At 39.3% G+C, this 16,319-nt stretch overlaps 1 protein-coding gene across 2 annotated transcripts in view; it reads left to right on the top strand.

Moving 5' to 3' along the window:
- Window positions 1–3,360: 3,360 nt before the first annotated feature.
- Window positions 3,361–16,319, top strand: part of CDADC1 (cytidine and dCMP deaminase domain containing 1) — a 52,792-nt gene continuing 39,833 nt past the window's right edge. For both annotated transcript variants that reach the window (XM_001490197.6, XM_014732084.3), the window contains exons 1-4: window positions 3,361–3,610; window positions 4,349–4,443; window positions 12,027–12,101; window positions 15,262–15,439. In XM_001490197.6, the coding sequence (XP_001490247.2) occupies window positions 3,529–3,610; window positions 4,349–4,443; window positions 12,027–12,101; window positions 15,262–15,439 (430 nt within the window). In that variant the 5' untranslated portion in view covers window positions 3,361–3,528. The remainder of the gene's footprint in view (window positions 3,611–4,348; window positions 4,444–12,026; window positions 12,102–15,261; window positions 15,440–16,319) is intronic.

Genomic DNA, 16,319 nt, shown 5'->3' with positions numbered 1-16,319 from the left:
TGCCTCTGGTTGTGCCCCTGTTTGTTTTCTATTCACTCATTTTTTTGGTTGTTTCCAGTTTTTGATGATTACAAATAAAGCTGCTATGAACATTCATGCACAGAGTTTTGTATGAACATAAGTTTGCCTTCTTCTAGGATAAACACCCAGGAGGGGCTGGCCCAGTGGCGCAGCAGTTAAGTGCACACGTTCTGCTTCAGCAGCCCAGGGTTCGTGGGTTCAGATCCTGGGTGCAGACATGCCACTGCTCAGCAAGCCATGCTGTGGCAGGCGTCCCACATATAAAGTAGAGGAGGATGGGCATGGATATGAGCTCAGGGCCAGTCTTCCTCAGCAAAAAGAGGAGGATTGGCAGCAGTTAGCTCAGGGCTAATCTTCCTCAAAAAAAAAAATCTTAAATAAAATATTAGCAAATTTAAGTCAGCAGTGAATTAAAAAATAACACATAATGAGCAAGATGGGTCTACCAAAGGAACACAAGGCTGATTTAACATTAAGCAATCTATTAGTATAATTCATCACATTAACTGATTAAGGGAGAAAAACTATAGGGTCATCTTAAGAGATGCAGAGAATGTATTTGATAAAAGTCAACATCAGTCATGATAATACTTCTCAGCAAGCCAGCAGAGAAAGGATCTTTCTTAAATTGATAAAAGGCATCTACCGTGAGTATTTAATAAAGTTCAACATCTTATTTAAAAGAAAAAGCTGAAATAGAAAGGAATTTGCATAATCTGATAAAGGACATCTATCAAAAGACAACAGCAAAACCATACTTTAACCTTTAACATTAAAATCATTTCCTTTAATATCAGGAATAAGAAAGGATGCCTGTTACCAGTACCTCTATTCAATATTTCCCTGGCTATCCTAGAGGGCAGTAAGACAAGCAAATGATATAAAAGTTTTGAGGATTAGAAAGATACAAATGAAATCATCATTATTTGTAGATGAGATAGTTTCAATCTAGAAAACAAAAGAAACTAAAAATAAATAGTATTAGAATTAATAAGTTTAGCAGGATTGCTCAATATAAGATAAAAATACAAAAATCACTTGCATTTCTATATATTAGCCACAAATTCTTACAAATATAATTTTTTAAAAGATATTTAGAATAGCAGCAACAAAATTAGGATTAAATCATAAAAATATGCAAAATGTTTGTGGAGAAAAATTATAAAATCATTTGAAACCCCAATATATCATGTTCACACCGATATACTATATGGGTTCAGGGATAGGAAGCCTACATCTCTCAAATTGATCTACAAATTCAATGCACTTCCAATCAATATTCCAGTGGACTTTTTTATGGAATATGACAGTATGATTCTAAAACTTACATGGAAGATTAAAGGGCCAAGAACAGCCAAGATATGCCTGAAGAAAATAAGGGTTTTTTTTGGTGGGGGGGGGTTTAATGAACCAATGATATACAATACAGAGCCCAGAAACAGAGTCATGTGTATATGGAAATTTGACATAGACAGAGATGACATTGCAGATTAATGAGATAACTGATTATGGAAATGGAAAATAAAACTGGATCCCTCCCATATACCATACACAAAAACGAGTTCTACACGTGTGAGGACGTAAATATGAAAGAAAAAACTTACAGCTTTAGAGGAAATATAAAAGATATCTTTTTTTTTACGATTTTATTTTTTCCGTTTTCCTCCCCAAAGCCCCCCTGGTTGTATATTCTTCGTTGTGGGTCCTTCTAGTTGTGGCACATGGGACACTGCCTCAGCGTGGTTTGATGAGCAGTGCCATGTCCGCACCCAGGATTCGAACCAATGAAACACTGGGCCGCCTGCAGCGGAGCGCATGAACTTAACCATTTGGCCACGGCGCCAGCCCCCAAAAGATATTGTTTTTTTTAAATTGAGGTATAATTAACATTAAAAAATAAAGGATACCTTCATTACTTTGGGTAGGAAAGACTTTTTTTAAAGATACAAAACCCATTAAAGAAAATTATTTGTATGGTTGGCACATTAAAATAAAGAGCTATGCACTGAAAAACGTCATAAAGTGAAAAAGCAAGCAGCTACTGAGGAGAAGATATTTACCATACACACACACCCAACTGAGAATGAATATCTCGGACATATAAAGAATGCTTACAAATGAATAAGAAATAAGAACTACCAAATAGAAAAATGGTTAACAGGCATTTCATAAAGAGGACACATATATGGCCAATCAACATATGACAAGATATTCAATCTAAGTAGAAATGAGGGAAAATCAAAACCACAAGGTATGATTTTATGCCAACCAGATTGGCAAACACGAAAAGTTTGACAATACCAAGAATTAGTGAGGATATAGAGCTATGTAAACTGGTCCAATTTCTTTGGAAAACTTTTCAGCATCATCTGGGAGACATGACAATAACCACCCAAGAATTCTACTCAAGTATAGTCCCTAAAGAAACTCTTTCCTATGATCACAAGGAGACATATACAAAAATGTTTATAGCAGCATTGTTTGCAACAGCAAAAAGCTGGATGGTCCAAAAGTCTTTTGACTCAAACATGGATAAATTGTGGAATATAGTTACAATGAAATATTGTAGTGAAAATGAACACACCACAGGCATACCCATCAACACTAAAGATTCTTACTTCAGTCTTTTACAAAATGATGTACATTTATAACGTTTGGCTTTTGCTATCATAGTCTAGGAGCAGTTTTCGTGTCTTGCTGTTGGTCAGTATTTCAAGTTGTGATAACAGAACCAGTTGTGACGGAAACTGGGCTCTGAGTCACGGGCGGGCAGGACTTCATTTTGAGTCATGACTGGGACACATAAAATAATAAAATAAAATGCCCTGGGCACAAATCCACAGGTCAGGTACTTCTCAGATTTTCCAGGAGCCACTTGCGACTTCCTCCTACCCTCTCCTTTCCCACAATCACAGTTCCATCTCTTAATGTCTTCGTGTGTTTGATAAAGCAGCAGAATATCCCTATGGTGGTCCCTGGCACTAAGTTCCCCAGGACTGGCCAACCTCTGAGGATAAGAACAACCTGGACCTCCCAGCTCCCAACTCCCTTCGCCCCCCAGATTCTCTAAGACCTTGGCCATGACAGATGGGGGAGGTTTCCATTTCAATTCTAGGCTCTCTGACCAAACCTCTCAAGTCTGCGCAGCCTTCACCACCCTATCAGAGTCTACGCAAGCTGGGACTCGGAGCCAAGACATCCTCAAGAGATCCTGAGTCGGCAAAACCAGCGACTACAGCCAAATACAGGGTTCAAATAACGTATCGCACAGCGCTTCACCCACCCCATTGCCTGCCCAAGGGTCAGCCTTGCGCCACTGCGTCCACGCCTCCCTATGACGTCACACAAGGCGCCCGGATGTGGCGGCTGGGATTCACGTCAGTTGGCTGCGCCGAGTTGGCAGTTGCCGCAGAGTTGCTGGGAGGTGACGAGAGGTGGAGTCGCTGGGGCTAAGATCATGCCTCACAGCGAAAGGTTTTCTGGGCAGCAGAGGCCGCTAGGCTTGGGATGAAAGAAGCAGGGCAGATGCAAAATCTGGAGAGCGCGGGGGCCGGGCGGTCAGTGAGCACCCAGACTGGCAGCATGACCGGTGAGTGCCCCGAACCCAGCTCCCGCCGCTGCTGCCTTTCGCTCTGTCCTGTGCGTCTCCTGCGGTTTGACTCCGGGTCCCTGCCTGCCCCTCTTCGCCTGCGCTTCTGCTCCTGGATGTGTCATTCTCGCCCTGGGCCCGTCCCCGCCTCGGTCACTGGGACCCCCTCGGGCCAGCTGCATCGGCTTTTGGTAGTCGATCTCACTAACCCCCTTTACTTTTCCTCCCAAGACCTAGAGCTGGGATCTCGGGGATCGATGAGCCTGCAAATTTCTCAAACGATGTTTTTGCCTTGATTTCAATATTAACCGCACGCCACGATTTCCTGTATTTCAACTACTTTATGCTCAAAGGCCACCGCAGTCTTAGTACGTGTTCTAACCACTGCCTTATCGCAACGTCTTACCACAGTCCAAAGAAAGGCTTGCTCCACGATGATCAGATGCAAGGACTTTTCATAACGCCCTTTGGATTGTTCCCATAGCTACGTGTATTAGTTGTACTGTTTTTCCTGCCGGGTGAAAGAGGGCCCGACTTTGGAAAGTGCGAGAGGAGGTCGCCCGCAGGGAGGTTGAAACCAGTCTCCTGCTAAGAAAGCGCTTTCTTTGCCCTCTAATCCTTTTTCTCTGCCTCCTGCTGAAACAGCTAAGCTAAGGCTGCTGCACCCAAGTGGGATTGAGCTTAGTTCTTATTTTCATCATTCGGGAAATTTTAAAGTGTTTGCCCTTTCTTCTGTAGGTCAAATACCAAGGCTTTCTAAAGTCAACCTTTTCACTCTGCTCAGTCTCTGGATGGAGCTCTTTCCAGCAGAAGCCCAAAGACAAAAATCTCAGGTATAATATGTTTCCTTAGGCAGTTTTTCCTGTTAGAAAAGCAATCGTCTAAAATTGGATTTTATTGCTCCAGTTTCTACCATACTTAAAAACAAACTAAATAAGGCTTAAAATTTGCAAAAGACCTTTACGGATTAGTGGGAGAGTTGTAATTCATGGCTTTAATGGCTCCTCTTTCCAGTCTAGAAATAGAATAGTTACTCTCTCAGACTGTGCCATGTTTATCAGGTATTAATGGTATTTATATGTTGGTTTAGCCAATTAGATTATTGTCTATACCACATAATTTATCACTCAGTTGTATACTGTTGGTATTTCATCTGGGTAGTTTTTCCTCTCTCCTACCAAACTGTAAATTGATAGAAATTGTGTCTTCTTTTACTTGATAGACCTCTTAACATCTACTATTATCATAGATAATCTGTGGATTTAATTGGTTTTGTTCCATGTAAGTAGTCTCTTTTGTTGAATCTCAAAAGAGATGATCAAAACAGGTTAGGAATGTACAGTAAGAATAATCATAAAAGCCAGTGTACTGGAAGCATGTACGTTCTGCGTCTTTTCTCTCCCCTACTCTTGTGCAGCAAAGTGCTATGTTCTCATCATTTTCCATCACGCTTAGAGTTCAGTCCTCGCCATTGGAGGAGTTCGCTTTCTTCCATGCATGGTGCTAGGATCCCACCATTTTGGTTTAGTAGATTTGGAAGTTTAGAGTATTATCACTAACTTTTAGGGGGCCAACGGCCTATTATAGAAAATAGTATTAGATTAAGTTAAGCATTTAAGACGTTTTTGAAAACAGAAGAAAAAGAGGGAAAAATTACCTATGGGTTCTCACCATTCTAATAACATCACTTTTAACATTTTGCTACTTTCCCTCCATCTTTTTGTAAGCACAAGGTTTTTTGGGGTGTTTTTTTTTTCCTCTTAAAAAATAGTAATTATATTCTGTGTACGCTTATTAAAGTTTCCAACTTTCCAGTAATTTTGCTGGAAGGTTGCTTTAGATTTTCCACAGAAAGATTTTTTGTAAATCCTTAAAATCCCACAGTACTCTTATGAGATCATTCATAACCATCCTTTTTTCCTTTTCCATTTTTGATGCCTTCTTTACTGTGTATGAGGTTGTGTGCATGGTACTAGAGATACAAAGAGAAAAGACGTAGTCCTTAGTTTCTAATGGGGACAAAAACTGGGCGTTTAAACAAAATACAATTAGATGGTGGTGTCAAGTACGGAGTGTAAGCAGAGAGACTGCCAAGACTGGAGACTGAGAGCGAAGCTGTACCTGGGGAAGTAAAGGAAGGATTCACAGGGGAGGTTGCCTTTGCATTGAGACATGAAGGATCAGTAGGTGTTTGCCAAGCCGAGGGACTCCGTATGGAAAAGCTTGGAGGAGTGAGAGAACTTGTGGTCCTCGTGTTGGAGGGTGAAGTTGGGTGGAAGGAAGAAACTGAAGATGAGGTTGGAAAGGTATACAGGAATCAGATCATAAAAAGCATCGTATGGAGGCTGGCCGGGTTACATAGTGGTTAAGGTCACGCACTTTGCTTCTATGGCCCGGAGTTTGCGGGTTTGGATCCTGAGCGTGGACGTACACACTGCTCATCAAGCCATGCTGTGGCAGCATCCCACATACAAAGTGCAGGAAGATTGCCACAGATGCTAGCTCAAGGACAATCTTCCTCAAGCAAAAAGAAGAAGATTGGCAACAGGTGTTAGCTGAGGGCCAGTCTTCCTCACCAAAACAAACAAACAAAACATTGTATGCCTTGCAAGGGAGTTTAGATTTTATCCTGTAAGTGTTGAGATTGCATTGAAGAATTTTAACAGGGGGTTAGGGAATTCATTTTTTTTTGTAATTAAGACTATTTTTTAGAGCACTTTTAGGTTGACAGCAAAATTGAGGGAAAAGTTCACAGATTTCCCATATACCCCTTACCTGCACACATGAATAGCCTCCCCCATTATCCATATCTCCCCAGAGTGGTACATTTGTTGCAGTTGATGAACCTACGTTGACAACATGATCAGCCAAACCCTATGGTTTACATTGTGGTCCAGTCTTGGTGTTGGATTTTCTGTGGGTTTGGATAAATGTATAATGACATGTATCCATCATTACGGTATCATACAGAGTATTTTCATTGCCCTAAAAATTCTCTGACCCCCTTACCCCTGGCAACTACTGATTTTTTTTTTTTTTTTACTGTATAGTTTTTACCTTTCCCAGAACGTCATATAGTTCGAATCATACAACATATAGCCTGCTCAGATTGGCTTCTTTCATCTAGCAATATGCATTTAAGGTTTCTCCATGTCCCTTTATGGCTTGATAGCTCATTTCTTTTTAGTGCTAAGTGAAATTCCATTGTCTGAATGTGCCACAGTTTATTTATCCATTCACCTACTGAAGGGCATCTTGGTTGCTTCCAAGTTGCAGCAATTATGAGTGAAGCTGCTGTAAACATCTGTGTGCAGGTTTTTGTGTGGATGGAAGTTTTCAGCTCCTTTGGGTGAATACCAAGGAGTGTGATTGCTGGATTGTATGATAAGGGTATGTTTAATTTTGTAAGAAACCGCCAAACTGTCTTCCAAGGCAGTTGTCCCAATTTGCATTCCCCCCAGCGCTGTATGAGAGTTTCTGTTGCTCCACATCCCCTCCAGCATTTGGTGTCGGTGTTCTGGATTCTGTCTGTTCTGATAGGTGTGTAGTGGTATGTCATTGTTTTAATTTGCATTTCCCTGATGACATGTGATGTGGAGCATCCTTTCATATGCTTATCTACTGTCTGTATATCTTTTGTGGTGAGGTGTCTCTTAGGGTTTTTGGCCCTTATTTTAGTTGGGTTGTTTGTTTTCTTGGTGTTGAGTTTTAAGAATTCTTTTTATCTTTTGGGTTACAGTCTTTTATCAGATGTGTCTTTTGCAAATATTTTTTCCCAGTTTGGGGCTTCTCTTCTCATTCTTTTGATACCGTGTTTCACAGGGCAGTTTTTAAGTTTAATAAAGTTCAGCTTAACATTGATTTCCTTCATAAATCATGCATTTGGTGTTGTATCTAAAAAGTCATCACCATACGCAAGGTTGTCTAGGTTTTCTCCTGTGTTATCTTCTAGGAGTTTTATAGTTTTGTGTTTTACGTTTAGGTCTATGATCCATTTTGAGTTAATTTTTATGAAGGGTGGAAGGTCTGTGTGTGTATAAGCAATTCTCTTTTTATGATCCATTTTGAGTTAATTTTTATGAAGGGTGGAAGGTCTGTGTGTGTATAAGCAATTCTCTTTTTATGATAAAGTGCTATCTCTTGGGGTAGTTTTCTCCTCCAATTCCTGTATGAAATGTATTATAAATAGTAAAACATTATTAAAAATGTTACTCATTTTTATACCTTGTTTCGCAACCACTCCCCAACTCCAAGCCTGGCTCCACACATTATGAATGGCTTTGAGAAAGCTCTTCATTTCCTTCATGGTTTTGAAGTCCTTTATTCTTTCTACTCGTTAATAATAGCTTAGTATTATTTTTATGAAAGGAGAGCATTTTCAAGCAGTCTGATTTTCTGGTTTGCTTTTGTTTTTCTTGCAGATAAAATTTATCTTGAAGAGACAGATTAGAAGCAAATGTTTAGAGATTTAAGAACTTTTAAAAGTGCACTTAAAGAGCTGGGCTTTTAGGGGCCAGCCTGGTGGCGCAGTGGTTAAGTTCACATGTTCCAATGCTGCAGCCCGGGGTTCGTGGGTTTGGATCCCAGGTGTGGACATGACACCGCTTGGCAAGCCATGCTGTGGTAGGCATCCCACATATAAAGTGGAAGAAGATGGGTACGGATGTTAGCTCAGGGCCAGCCTTCCTCAGCAAAAAAAGAGGAGGATTGGCAGCAGATGTTAGCTCAGGGCTGATCTTCCTCAAAAAAACAAAAAAAAAGCTGGGCTTTTAGAGATTGAGTACTAATTTTGAAGAAGCTTTTTTTTAATGTCAAGATTTGATCTCATTTTAATTTTTATATCTATCTATATGGATATATAAATCTATTATACATTCTGTGCTGAAATTAAGTTCTTTTTTGACAGACAGGCACATTAAATTAAATAAATAATTCCAGTATTAATTGCATATTGATGTTCATAGAGAGAGTAAGACCTTTTTTCCTTTAAGAAAAGAAAAATGTTCTTGAAGCTAAAGTAGTATGTTTGTTTCTCTTGAATTTTTTATTCTGCTTTTGCTGTGCAGAGTAAGTTACAGAAACTCTAAGATGCAATTTGACATGTATTTTGTATTAGAAACATTGCTTTTGACACTTTACCAACCTTTTGTCTTTTCAAAAATAAGATATTTTTATGTGTTACCAAAGTAATCTATGTTTATTATTTATAAAATTAACAGAAGGAAACAAAAATTCCTGAGGCCAGCCCAATGGCGTAGTGATTAAGTTCATACACTCTGCTTTCATGACCCAGGTTGGCAGGTTCAGATCCCAGGCAGGGACCTACACACCACTCGTCAAGTCATGCTGTGGTGGCATCCCACATACAAAATAGAGGAAGATTGGCACAGATGTTAGCTCAGGGCTAATCTTCCTCACCAAAAAAAATCTCATAATTCCACCACCTAGACACTACTGACATTTCTGTACTGTTTCTCAAACTTTTTTCTTTATTTCCTTTACTCATTTGACATCATTTAATTCTGGATCTCACCTTTTTCACTTAACACACAAAATTAATTATGCTGTAATACTGTTATAAACATTGGAGCAACAAATTAGTCTAATAGTTTAAGAGTAGCCAGTGGTTTTTATAGTTTGCCTGCCTGGGGTCAAATCCTGGCTCCACCTTTTGCTAGTTACGTAAGCTTGGGTGGGTTACTTTCCCTCTGTCAACTTTCTCATCTGTAAAATGGAATGTTACACATACATATTACATGGGGCTTTTTTTTTAACAGATTGGCACCTGAGCTAACATCTGTTGCCGATCTTCTTTTTTTGTCCTTCTTCTTCTCCCCAAAGCCCCCCAGTACACAGTTGTGTATTCTAGTTTTAGGTCCTTCTGGTTGTGCCATGTGGGACGCTGCCTCAGCATGACCTGATGAGCGGTGCCATGTCGGCGCCCAGGATCCGAACTGGTGAGACTCTGGGCCACCAAAGCTGAGCGCATGAAGTTAACCACTCAGCCACAGGGCCAGCCCCATACATGAGGCTTTTATGACAAATGAATGAGTGATATTTGTAAAGCTCTTAGATAGTACCTGGCACATACTGTGTACTATATGTGTTTGTTATTATCATTTTGATGATTGCCTAACAGTCCATTCTATCAGTGTACTGTGTCTGTTCCCTTATTGTTGGAATTTACATTTTAAATTCCAATGTCTGAATTTTTAAATTCTGTGATTTTTACCAGCCTTAGTGTATTATAAACTTACAACCACTTCTAAATAACACCGATATCTGAGTTTTCTGTGTTGTCAAATATTTACACTGTATGGGTGCTCCTTGAGGTTTGTTCAGCAAGATATACATTGAGTATAAAGAGTAATAATTTGTAAGAATCCAGTCCGAAACTAGATAAATGAGTGGGAGAAAAAGCAATTGTTATGAGACTTCTGGGGGGAAAAACATAATTAATTAAAAGTTTTAGAAGGGAAATCAGGGACTATTGAAAATGGCTATCAGTTAAGAGTAGTTCTCTCTCCTCCTGGTTCATAGTTTTTAATTTTAGTTAAGTCAGTCTTACCTAAATTGCCTGAATAGTGCTTTAGTATAAGAGTAGAATAATTGCATTGTCCTCTCATATTTCTCTACATATCACGTTGTCTCCCTCTCCTGCCTCTTCCCATTCTGTCCTCTGGTACCTCATTTTTATGCTAGAAGACCTCACTCCTTTTCCAGAACTGAAGCAATGTAGCATAATGGTGAAGGCAATGGATTTGGGACTCAGATCCGCGCTTCCGCGTTTATTAGCTGTGTGACCATGGTCCAGTTATTTAATCTCTCTCAGCCATGATTTCCTCGTTTGTAAACTGGGAGTGACAGTAGCTATTTTGTAAAATTGTGACAGTAAATGAGATGGTTTAGGACCTGGTACGTGATAAACACTCGGTAGCATTAGGTAGTGTTATTATCATTGCTCGTAAAGTCATCCTCACCACTGCTACCGTCCACACTACCATCATTTTGCTACCAGCATCACCACGTCCTCAACTTCCTGTTGTTCTTGAACAGAAACCTCATTTCCAGGGCATGGCTTTTCTTGTAAACTGCTTAGAAGACTCCTTTTCTAGCATCCAGCATTTGTTTCATAATACTGAGAGATCAATATTCACCGAGTTTGCCATTCCCACTTTTACACTTTCTCCAATTTATTATGTCTCCCGCCTACTCTGGGGCTCACAGAATTCTGCTGTATCAACCTGTCTTAATCATCTGCTCACTTCATAGTCACTTTCCTGTGTTCGTAAATCATTAACTCTATAAGGGCTGCGTCCTGAGCAACTAGGTTTGTGGCTGGGACATGGCAAGGGCTCAATAAATAGTCTATAAATTAATAAATGAAGAATAAATCTATTATGAAAATTTGTGTTCTAAAAATAAATAAGTAAATGAAGGAGTTTCACCCCTGGCTCAAAACTTTCTACTTCAAGTTTTACTGTTAAAGGAGACTTATGGACGTCTCTTTGTTAATATCCTATTGCTGCTGTAACAAATTACCACAAAGCTGCTGGCCTGAAACAACGCAAGTTTATCATCTTACAGTCCTGGAGGTCAGAAGTCTGAAATGGGTCTCTCTGAGCTAAAAGCAGAGTGTCAGCAGGGCTTGTTCCTTCTGGAGGCTCCAGGGGAGAATCCGTTCCCTTGTCTTTTCCACTTTCTGGAGGCTGGAAATGTGGGCACCTCCTTGGCTCGTAATCCCCTCCTCCATCTGCACAGCTAGCAGTGGCGGGCCTAGTCTGTCTCGTGTTGCATCATTATGGCACAACATATGACTCTCCTGCCTTCCTCTTTCACTTCCAAGAACCCTTGTGGTTACTTGGGGCCCACCCAGAGAATCCAGGATGGTCTCCCCATCTCCAGGTCTGATGATTAGCAGTCTTGATTCCGTCTGCAGCCTTGCCAGGTAACACAGCATAGTTGCAGGCTCCTGGGGTTAGGACAGGGGATGATTCTCTGCCTGTCACAGTCCTCATCCAATACCTTTGCTACCTAGTTGCTTATCTTCCCACTGCCAGTTAATTTACCTCTGTTCCCCTTTAGTCCTTCTTGGCTATGGCCATACTCTGGACTTTTCCATTACTCAAAACTGTCCCAACTGTGGAATCTTAAACTACAGAATTTGTTTTCTGGCCACAATTTTGAGTCCTTCCGTATTTTGGAAGTATGCAAGGGCCAGATCATAAAGGTCTTATTTACTGGGTTAAGTAGTCTGAACTTGAACCTGAACAAAGCCAGAAGTCAGTGCAGTTTCATCAAGGAAAAAAGTGAATGATGCAAAGCCAAGGAAACCAGCCTTTAAATAGGAAATATTGAATTAATCATATGTCTTATGTACTAATCTTTTTTTTCCCCTTAATCTGCTTTTCATTAGGAAAAGGAAGAGGGAAAGCATGGACCCCTCGGAGATAATGAAGAGGTGGCCAGAGTATCTACTGATAAAAAACTGGTGAATTTTTACGATTTTTTTTAAAAGACATGTGTCATAATAACAAAGCGAACGGAATGGTTTAAAGTAGAATAAAAGTTCCTTTATACTCAAGTTCCCCATTCCCACTTCCAAGGGAGTTTCTTGTATACTCCTCTAAAAATTATCTGTGCATTTACAAGACTATACATGTCTCTCTGAAAAAAAACAAACACAGATGAGATTATTCTATATTGTGCTCCTACATCTTACTTTTTTTTAATTTTCAAGTTTAGCTCTTGACACCTTCCCATATTAGTTCACATAGATGTGTTCATAAACATTCTTCCATGGTTCTCTCGAACTGTAACACATCTTGCTGGTTTAAGGAGTGCAAAGGCCCTAAATGCTCTTTACCCAGGCTATTTCTCAGAGTTTGTGTTTGCAGCAAGCAACCTTGAGGGTTGAGGTAATGTCTCCCTCTGGGACAAAGCAGGTTTGCTTACTGTTTGCAATAAAACATCAGAATCCCCAAGCTCGGTGTCTCTCTCCCATAACACAACCCACTTCATGTCCAGAAATCCATGTGGGCCCATCTGCATGCCCCCCATGGGATTTGTAGGCAAGGGAACCATCACAAACATGATGCTCATACTGCTTGCTGTGCTGTGAATGATAAAAGTCCCTTGTTTCTGACCCAGGAGTTTCATGTCTTCTGCCAGCATTCATGAAACAATGGCAGGCTAACTTACTAGATTGTACATAGGTTGCAGTCAAAGCCCAGACCTGACGAGATGAACCGTGTTCTTTTTACTATTGCATAGTATTATCTTGTTAATTTAATCTTCTGAATTTTCCAGAGATTCTGATTCATTGGGTGTGGACTGGAGACAAAACATGTACATTTTGGAAAAGTTATCTCGATGATTCTGATGTATAGTCCTGTGAATTTCCTGACTAGTTCTGAGAATGAGTCTCTAAAATGCCCAACAAGAATGTAAAAATAATTTGTGTCAGAATATTTAGATGTTTTTAATTATAAGAAAGGCAAAGGGAAAAAAGTAGTGAATCACCATTTAAGTAAATATACCAGTTCATATCCAAGACCGACTGTTCTCTTTTGCCTATGTTTTAATGTAAAACTCTGTGACTAGGATTACATAGACGACTTGCCAAGATGTTAGTGAAGTGAAGCAAAATCAGGATCCAGAACAGTGACTCACTGAAAAGATTCAGTCTTCTGGGAGCTGCAGTAAGTGGAAGTGCCGCAATGGAATGCAACTTAGGCTTTCATTTGCTTTGTTTTGTTTTAAGTTTGGGATGGAAAAATCTTTGTCTCAAACTTGATATTTTGGCCTTTGCTGAAAAGATATTTTCTGAGGTGACAAGGACTCTAGACAAAAATTGGTAAATAAACTTGGCCTTAAAGATTGTTCTAATAAAAAATGAATTGATGATTGTGCTTCCCATTTATTATGAACAATTTTTTTAAAGTCTTTTGTGGTCAAGTTTTCTGGCTTTATTTCTGTCTGCTTAACTACTTAGAAAATCTAAAGCTAAAAGCATTGCATTGCAGCCATTTTCATTGGTTACGATTTGTTCAGTTTAATAAAATGAGCTCCAGCATGCTAAGATATTTTGATAAAGCCTCATCAGTTCTTTTCCATAGTGATAATTTCTTTTCAAAATACTTTGTGGAAGTATTCAGAAGTAGATACTAACATATACTTTGTAGCTGAGGAACATAAAACTCTAAGAAATTTTGGGATGGGGAGGGGAAAAGGTTCACAAATTCAAGGTAAATTTAAAGTTTATTTTAAAAGCCAGTATAGGTAGATCTTTAATATTTTAGATATATTTTTGGATATAGATTTTGTAAAGGAAAGAGTTTTGTATTCTTTTTAACTGTTCTTAATGTTTAGGAGATGGTTAATTAACTCGGAAAGAGAAGTCTATAAAATCTTCTCTGTTCCTTTTTAAGCATTTCACAAAATATCATTCTCCATAGTTTCACATATTTATACTCATAACTGAAACTGGATCTTGACTATTTTAGTTAATATAACTTTGGTCTGATCTTTAAAGTGACTTCAGAGATGTTCTTTTGGGGATAACTGAAGAGTGAAATCCCTTTGAAAGGGCACAGGGGACGATGGATACTTAGTTCTCAGCCCGAGTTCCCCTCGTATTGTAACAGTCCCTTAGGTACCCAAGGATCAGGTTTACATTCCTTACTTCAGAGTCTTGGCTGTGAAAACAGCGTAGACTATTTTGTACCTTATGTAGAACTGATTTTTATCTTCGTCTGTTCTATCTGGTATTAATATTGTTGCACTAGCTTTTTGGACTAGTATCTGTAAAAGGTAGAGCACTTTAGGTTTCAAGTAAGCACTCTTTGGGACTCCTGCCAGTGCCCAGCCTCCAAGGCTTAGCGCAGAGTCAGCCCAATCGCCTGCCTTTGGGTGGGATCGTGCTGAGAGAGCTCAAGCTCACTGCTCTGGCTTTGAGTTCTCTCTTCCTTTCTAACAGCTGAGGCTATGTCTTCCTTTTTTTGAGCTTGAATATGCATTTAAAAACATTTTTTAAATTATAAATAATGTATATATTTGTAGGAGGTGGGACCTAACCACATTCGTCTAGACTACCATAGTGCTAGAAATCAGTAGAGCCAGTTTTTTAGAAAGAAGTTGAGAGTTGTCTTTATTGTAGTCAATATTTAAGATGTCCTCTCCTTTAGTTCTATAATTCTGCCTTTTATCATCTGTGGGTGTTTCAGAAAGTCATTTAAACCCTCTGGGCTTCACTTACCCGTTTGCAAAATCACAGTTTTCCATATTTTTTCTTATTACCATCCAGAAGCTTAATACAAAATAGATGATATAAGAAACAAGTCAAGTCAACTTGGTTCTTGCCCTTCACTAGATTAACTAAGTTAAAATGTATTCATTTTTCACTAGGACAAATTAATGATAATTAGATGCTTAATTGTTTGGTTAAGAAAGCTTAGATTTAGATGATTTCTGGTATAAAATCAACATCAAATTTAAAGAAATTTTTTGGACCTGAGAAATGTGCTTTTGTTCAAACTGCATTCAGATAAAGAATTAAACAAAACTTCCATTTTATTAATAAGTCAAATATAATCCATGATATGATCATTAGATGTTATAACTAATAAATTGTTTTTTTGATCTTAATGTAGGTGAAGAGAACTGGTCTTGTGGTGGTGAAAAACACGAAAATTGTTGGTCTGCACTGCTCTAGTGAAGATTTACATGCTGGGAAAATTGCTCTTGTAAAACATGGGTCAAGACTGAAAAACTGTGATCTTTATTTTTCCAGAAAACCATGTTCTGCTTGTTTGAAAATGATTGTAAATGGTAAGTGCAGATAAGGCTTTGTTGGGGGTTAGTAGCATTTATCTGAGAACAGTCAGTGGGAGCAAATTGCCTAAGTACCACAAAGATAATTTAGAAATATAAATATATATCTGAAGACAGTTTGATACACCGTAAGAAGAGTCAGAAAACATGATTCCAGTCTCAGCCCTGTCACTAACTAGTTAGATGACCCTCAGTGTTTAGTGGACAAATGCTAGCTACTATAACAAATAAACACCAAAATTTCAGTGGCTTAATATACTAGACATTTATCACCAGTGTGATAGTCCAGCATAGGTGTTGCTGAACAGCAGACATCTTTTCTCCATGTAGTTGATTCATGGGCTTAGGCATCTTCTGTTTTATTGCTACTGTCATCCCCTTGGGCCTGGAGTCCTCTGCATCCAGAGGCCGACTGAGAAAGAGGGCAGAGAAGGCATAGCTGCTTCTTAAAAACCCTGGCCTGGAAGTTACATACATCGTTCTGTTCACATCCGTTGTGGGACTGTAGTTCCTGGCCAGGCACCTGTCTCCTAGTGACCACTGCACTTTGGAAGGAGGCGCACCAGTCACCAATGTATGGCTATCCATCTCTGTCATACCGGGCTATTCGCTAAACCTTTGTGCTTATGGTTCTGTTTTGCACCCAGGTAAATATGCAGACCATTCTCCCATTTAAAAAATATTATATCTTTGTCGACACAAATAATCCATAATCAATCTGTAAATCAAAATTGAGATGAGTTTATTATGAGCCAGATCTGAGGACTAGCCTAGGGCCTTCCTTCCCCAAGGAAGGAAGGGCACCAAAGAAGTGGGGTGTACAGAGTGGTTATATATCATCTTAGAACTAAGAGCCTACATCCCATGTGATAGGAAT

This window comes from Equus caballus, chromosome 17 (genome assembly GCF_041296265.1).
Source record: "Equus caballus isolate H_3958 breed thoroughbred chromosome 17, TB-T2T, whole genome shotgun sequence".
NCBI lineage: Eukaryota > Metazoa > Chordata > Mammalia > Perissodactyla > Equidae > Equus > Equus caballus.
Note: the sequence above shows the minus strand (reverse complement) of the source record. Positions and strands in the feature narration are given on the sequence as shown.